The 7,500-nt window shown below is 34.6% G+C and overlaps 1 protein-coding gene and 1 non-coding gene across 2 annotated transcripts in view; one reads left to right on the forward strand and one right to left on the reverse strand.

Annotated features, from left to right (window-relative positions):
- Positions 1 to 2,860: 2,860 nt before the first annotated feature.
- TRNAC-GCA (transfer RNA cysteine (anticodon GCA)) lies at positions 2,861 to 2,932 on the reverse strand. The gene has a single exon. It is a non-coding gene; the product is annotated as a tRNA-Cys (tRNA).
- A 2,533-nt stretch (positions 2,933 to 5,465) lies between these two features.
- Positions 5,466 to 7,500, forward strand: part of LOC149509722 (DNA-directed RNA polymerase subunit beta') — a 7,636-nt gene continuing 5,601 nt past the window's right edge. The window contains exon 1 of the mRNA XM_089757671.1: positions 5,466 to 7,500. This exon is cut by the window's right edge and continues 366 nt beyond it. Coding sequence (XP_089613797.1) covers positions 7,414 to 7,500 — 87 coding nt within the window. The 5' untranslated portion in view covers positions 5,466 to 7,413.

The raw sequence follows: 7,500 nt of genomic DNA on the forward strand, positions 1-7,500 counted from the left end.
CAAAAAAATTAGGGAAGAATAAAAAAAGTCCAATTTTCTGATATATCCATCCCTACCGCTATTTGTTTTTTATTTGTTCTATTTATTTGTTCCCATAAATTCTGACCTTGATAATGATCTAGATTCATATCAGGATCATTAAGTATAAAGTTTAATGAAAAGAAAGAGTAAAGTAAAGAAAAAAGACTCTTTTTTTTTTTTCATTTTAAAATTGATTATCGATCGATTTGGCAATAACGAAAGGATTACTAGTAACTAGTAATCCGCGTTGCTCTCACTAAAGCGCATACCCGTATGGATATCAATATATCACTCGCGCCTTTGTTTGTTACAACACGGCGATTCGAATCTAAAATTTAAATAGAAAATGGCTTGAATGAAATCATAAGAATATCTATGCTGTACACTTTTCTTTATTGCCCTGGGATTGTAGTTCAATTGGTCAGAGCACCGCCCTGTCAAGGCGGAAGCTGCGGGTTCGAGCCCCGTCAGTCCCGACGGATACAATAAAAAAAAAATACATCAATTGATCCCTCCATTTTCTGTGAAAGGGAATACAAATGAAAGAATTTCATTCCCAAGGATAGCCTTTTTTATTTATTTTTTCCTTTCCATTTTTTGTTGGGGTTTATTTGTAAACTATTTGTAAACGGTGAAAGTGGAAAAGCAGTCAGATGATACATCATCAGATGATTGTACAAGGAAGGCGGTAGATTATCGAAAAGAAAGAGTGGAAAAGAATATATAGAAATAAAGGAAAGGAATTCTTTTGATTGGGCCAGGAATCCAATTTTGTATTCGGTGTGGATAAAAGAGCTTCCTATGTTATACTATTCAATTCTCGACGGTGAATCGATTTGATAGCTTAGATATTGTTATTCATGATATTGATCCGATTCGATGTCATTGAAATGTAAGTCATCGCATTGAATTTACAAGCGACAAATTTATCATCTCTATGGGATTAAATCCCGAGTTATTGCGAAGTAAAAAAAACAATGAAATTATGGAAGTAAATATTCTCGCATTTATTGCTACAGCGCTGTTCATTCTAGTTCCTACCGCCTTTTTACTTATAATATACGTAAAAACTGTCAGTCAAAGTGATTAATTTGAATGAAACTTGACTTTTTATCAAGGATTTAAGAAAAAAAGGATTCCAATTTCACGTCTTAAATAAATTAAATAAAATGAATGGACTAGAATCAGCAGTATCCTATCAAACTCGATAGTATGGTAGAAAAAAAATATGAATCTTTCTACCATACTATCCATATCTATTATTGTAATGTATAAAGATACAAGCTTAATATAGATGAATCTACAATATGTATCTTCATACATGTCGATATCAATTAAATATATGTAATGAAATATATGTAATGTACATAGTATCTCAATTTTATTTCTTCGCTTGATCTATTTTATTTGTGTTGATTTCAATCAATCTGAAATAATTGAAAGGCAAGTCTTACGATTTTCTAATTCTTTCATTTCATGGAACCGATTTTTAATTTAACTTCTTTTCTTTGATCCATGATATGAAATGAGTCAATAAAGCATGGCATAAATAAAATTCCTAAAATAATAAATAAAACAGGGGGTAAGTGTGCAATATGTGACTACACTAAGGCAAGATCTTATTAAATAAAAGAACTACTTTTTTTCTCTTTGAACAGTAACAGTAAAGAGGGAAGGAAATAAAAACAAACAAATACAGAAAAAAAAAAGGGGGGGGGGTTCCTTGTCCCTCATTGTCCATATATAACTCTGGTAAGAGCTGGTTCATCAAAATAGAAAATTTAGGAAGAATTCTTTTTTTTTTTTAATAAATTGCCTATCATCCGTATCCCTTTTACTTTCGAAATACGAACATGGGAATTATTGAAATGTTTGTTTGATTTTGATTGAAAGGGTATTATTCATAGAATACATTACTCCACTAGAATCCAAGAATTTCGAAATGAAGACTAATAAAATAGTTAAAAAGGCTTTGCAAAACGATCTAGAAAACAATTGATACGGTTTGATTCCTCAACCCAATTAGAAGTACCCCTAGAGTCCACTTCTTCCCCATACTACGAGTGAAAGGGAAAATGTAAAGACTACCATTAAAGCAGCCCAAGCAAGACTTACTATATCCATGTGTATTATGTCCCCTAATTTCTATGAATATGAAACAAATAGGAAGGAATTTTTCCATTATTGTTCACTAATAATAGTGGAATTACCGGTGCAGAGTCAAAAGGAAAAGGGAATTCTGACACACCACCGTTGATGAAACACTTCAATAAATCCGCTTATAACAAGTTCTTATATGATTTCTAGTAAAATCGAGAACCATTAAGCACAAGCAAAATACGCAGTAACACTTTTGGAAGTATCAAAAGAATGTTACTCACATGTAGCAATAATAAGACTTCTTCTTTCTTTTGGTGTCCCTTATTAAGTAAAAGCCAATTATCCATCCAATCTAATATTGATTGGATGCCTGAACACTCAGAGACTTTCATCAGTCTGTATACAAAGTATCTTCCAACCCTTCTACAACCATTCATTAGTTAATTAAACACTCCCGTTATCCAATCTAATTCAAGACTCCGATAGTAGCCCCTCTATTAGTAGGGGAGGGGCTACCATATCAAGATTTACTCATTCCCTTCCACTACTCTAGTTTTTCCTTGAATCCTAGACGTAAGGATTTACAACACTTTAGAAAACAAAACCTCCGGAAGTTTATAATCAAGTTTATAATCAAGAAAGTATCAAGAGTCCTTTTCTTACACTTGTTTTTGCCGGAGAAAATTGGTCGAGTTATATCAGCAAAACAGAATATAGGATTTCGCGTTTTTTGTTGATCAGGCGACACCCGGATTTGAACTGGGGAATAAGGGATTTGCAGTCCCCCGCCTTACCGCTCGGCCATGTCGCCAAAAGGCTACAAACAAAAAAATGAGAGTATCCCCTTTTTATTTTTAGATTGGATCCATACCTTCAATTGGTTATAGTATCTCAAGACACACAATATCTAAAAACAAAAACTTTCCCTTTCTTTTTTCTTTTCTATTGAAAAAGAAAATGTGGATTCTCAGTTACAAAAGTAAAAATGCAGGACAAAAAAATTGGAACCATTAACTATTAACTATTGACGGCAAATTTATGGACGATTCTTCTTCACTTGTCTTTCTCTAATGGTATAAGAAAATAAAAATGGATACATAACTAATTAGTATTGATTTTTTTTTTCAATTTTTCAATTCAATAAAAAAACTTTCTTAATTTCAATTATAAATTATATAATTATAAATTATATTATAATAATATAACAGCAATTATGAGTCTATGTAAACCCCCGAACATAAGTTGTTACACAGCTCTAGTTATCTAATGAGGTATTTTATCTATCTAGATATGATGTCCATAGGGAATCAGCAAGAAATTATCGTGTTTCAATTTTTCATTGAATAGATTAAAATTAAAGAAAAAATAGAATTTTTGATAGAGCACGCCATGTGTTGTCTCCACTAGAGAGCTATAATGGAATAAAAAGAAAAGAGGAAAGACATATATAAATAGAAATGCTATATCTGCATATGTTTAATAAATACAAGCCCTCTTTTCGTACGCACTTCAATCATATTCTAAATATTCTACTAAAAAATAAAAAACTAAAAAATGGGTAAAAACATCTCTCTTCTCTGCGAATCATTTTTTGAACAGAACAATGGAATCTATGAAAAAATTAAGTGCTAGAAAAATCAACTCTCTCCCGATATATATTTTATGATTATTTTGTCTTTATCTCAACGAACAGATCAAATCAGGAATTCATTTCATTTTTCTGGTATTCAATCGGATTGGAATATGGAATATCATAATAATGGTAGAAATTGAATTATTATTTTTTTTTTTGATATTCTATACAAAACTCCATAAGGCTAAATGGCATTTATCAATTCTTTTATGTAGCTGTTTGTTATAAATATAAATTAAAATTTGAGTATAATTTTTCTTCTTCCGTTCATACGCATTTCATACATTCCATATATATTATATGGTATATGGAGTTAGATAAAATTTCATGTGATTCAGTAAACAGAATAGAAATTCAATTCCATCATTATTAGATCGATTCATATGATTCGATGAAGAATGAGAAAAGAATGGGATTTTTTTGATAAATGGGAAATTCAAAATGCTCGGGAATGAAAATGGGGAAATGTATACAATACCTGGGTTGAATCAGATACAATTTGAAGGATTTTGTGGGTTCATGGATCGGGGCTTAACAGAAGAACTTGATAAGTTTCCAAAAATTGAAGATACAGATCAAGAAATTGAATTTCAATTATTTGTGGAAACATATCAATTGGTGGAACCGTTGATAAAAGAAAGGGATGCTGTATATGAATCACTCACATATTCTTCTAAATTATATGTATCCGCAGGATTAATTTTGAAAACCAGTAAGGATATGCAAGAACAAACAATTTTTATTGGAAACATTCCTTTAATGAACTCCCTCGGAACTTCTATAGTAAATGGAATATACAGAATTGTGATCAATCAAATATTGCAAAGCCCCGGTATCTATTATCGATCAGAATTGGATCCTAACGGAATTTCGGTCTATACTGGTACCATAATATCAGATTGGGGGGGGAGGTTCGAATTAGAGATTGATAGAAAAGCAAGGATATGGGCTCGTGTAAGTAGGAAACAGAAAATATCTATTCTAGTTCTATCATCAGCTATGGGTTCGAATCTAAGAGAAATTCTAGAGAATGTTTGCTACCCTGAAATTTTCTTGTCTTTCCTGACCGATAAGGAAAAAAAAAAAATTGGGTCAAAAGAAAATGCCATTTTGGAGTTTTATCAACAATTTTCTTGTGTAGGCGGGGATCCGGTATTTTCTGAATCCTTGTGTAAGGAATTACAAAAGAAATTCTTTCAGCAAAGATGTGAATTAGGAAGGATTGGTCGACGAAATATGAACCAGAGACTGAATCTTAATATACCTCAGAACAATACATTTTTGTTACCGCGAGATATATTGGCAGCTGCGGATCATTTGATTGGAATGAAATTTGGAATGGGTACACTTGACGATATGAATCATTTGAAAAATAAGCGTATTCGTTCTGTAGCGGATCTCTTACAAGATCAATTCGGATTGGCTCTGGTTCGTTTAGAAAATGTAGTTAGAGGAACTATATGCGGAGCAATTAGGCATAAATTGATACCGACTCCTCAGAATTTGGTAACTTCGACTCCATTAACAACCACTTATGAATCCTTTTTCGGATTACACCCATTGTCTCAAGTTTTGGATCGAACAAATCCATTGACACAAATAGTTCATGGGAGAAAATTGAGTTATTTGGGCCCCGGAGGATTGACCGGGCGAACTGCTAATTTTCGGATACGAGATATCCATCCTAGTTACTATGGACGCATTTGCCCAATTGACACGTCTGAAGGAATCAATGTTGGACTTATTGGATCCTTAGCAATTCATGCCAGGATTGGTCGTTGGGGGTCTCTAGAAAGTCCATTTTATAAAATATTTGAGAGATCAAAAAAAGCACAGATGCTTTATTTATCCCCAAGTCGAGATGAATATTATATGGTAGCGGCAGGAAATTCTTTGGCCTTGAATCAGGGTATTCAGGAAGAACAGGTTGTTCCGGCTCGATACCGCCAAGAATTCCTGACTATTGCATGGGAACAAGTTCATCTTCGAAGTATTTTTCCTTTTCAATATTTTTCTATGGGAGCTTCCCTCATTCCTTTTATCGAGCATAATGACGCGAATCGGGCTTTAATGAGTTCTAATATGCAACGCCAAGCAGTTCCGCTTTCGCGTTCCGAGAAGTGCATTGTTGGAACTGGGTTGGAACGCCAATTGGCTCTAGATTCAGGGGTTCCCGCTATAGCCGATCAAGAGGGAAAGATCATTTCTACCGATACTGACAAGATTATTTTATCGGGTAATGGGGATACTCTAAGCATTCCATTAGTTATGTATCAACGTTCCAACAAAAATACTTGTATGCATCAAACTCCCCGGGTTCAGCGGGGTAAATGCATTAAAAAGGGACAGATTTTAGCGGATGGTGCCGCTACGGTTGGTGGCGAACTCGCTTTGGGCAAAAACGTATTAGTAGCTTATATGCCATGGGAAGGTTACAATTTTGAGGATGCGGTACTCATTAGCGAGCGTCTAGTATATGAAGATATTTATACTTCTTTTCACATACGAAAATATGAAATTCAGACTCATGTGACAAGCCAAGGTCCTGAAAGAATCACTAACGAAATATCGCACCTAGAAGCCCATTTACTCCGCAATTTAGACAAAAATGGAATTGTGATGCTGGGATCTTGGGTGGAGACGGGCGATATTTTAGTAGGTAAATTAACGCCTCAGGTGGCGAAAGAATCATCATATGCTCCAGAAGATAGATTATTACGGGCCATACTTGGGATTCAGGTATCCACTTCAAAGGAAACTTGTCTAAAATTACCTATAGGTGGGAGGGGTCGAGTCATCGATGTGAGATGGATCCAGAAAAAAGGGGGTTCTAGTTATAATCCGGAAACGATTCGTGTATATATTTCACAGAAACGCGAAATGAAAGTAGGCGATAAAGTAGCCGGAAGACATGGAAATAAGGGTATCATTTCCAAAATTTTACCTAGACAGGATATGCCTTATTTGCAAGACGGAAGACCTGTTGATATGGTCTTCAACCCATTAGGAGTCCCTTCACGAATGAATGTGGGACAGATATTTGAATGCTCGCTTGGGTTAGCAGGGAGTCTACTAGATAGACATTATCGAATAGCACCGTTTGATGAGAGATATGAACAAGAGGCTTCGAGAAAACTAGTGTTTTCCGAATTATATGAAGCCGGTAAGCAAACAGCGAATCCATGGGTATTTGAACCCGAGTATCCAGGAAAAAGCAGACTATTTGATGGAAGAACGGGGGACCCTTTTGAACAACCTGTTATAATAGGAAAACCTTATATCTTGAAATTAATTCATCAAGTTGATGATAAAATACATGGGCGTTCCAGTGGACATTATACACTTGTTACACAACAACCACTTAGAGGAAGGTCCAAGCAAGGAGGACAACGGGTAGGAGAAATGGAGGTTTGGGCTCTAGAGGGATTTGGTGTTGCTCATATTTTACAAGAAATGCTTACTTATAAATCTGATCATATTAGAGCTCGCCAAGAAGTACTTGGTACTATGATCATTGGAGGAACAATACCTAAACCTGAAAATGCTCCAGAATCTTTTCGATTGCTCGTCCGAGAATTACGATCTTTGGCTCTGGAACTGAATCATTTCCTTGTATCTGAGAAGAACTTCCAGATTAATAGGAAGGAAGCTTAATCGGAATGAATCAGAATTTGTCTTCTATGATCGACCGATATAAACATCAACAACTCCGAATTGGCTCAGTTTCTCCCCAACAAATAAGTGCT

Source organism: Durio zibethinus, unplaced genomic scaffold (assembly GCF_047325235.1).
Source record: "Durio zibethinus cultivar Kanyao isolate XHJ-2024 unplaced genomic scaffold, ASM4732523v1 HiC_scaffold_121, whole genome shotgun sequence".
Taxonomy (NCBI): domain Eukaryota; kingdom Viridiplantae; phylum Streptophyta; class Magnoliopsida; order Malvales; family Malvaceae; genus Durio; species Durio zibethinus.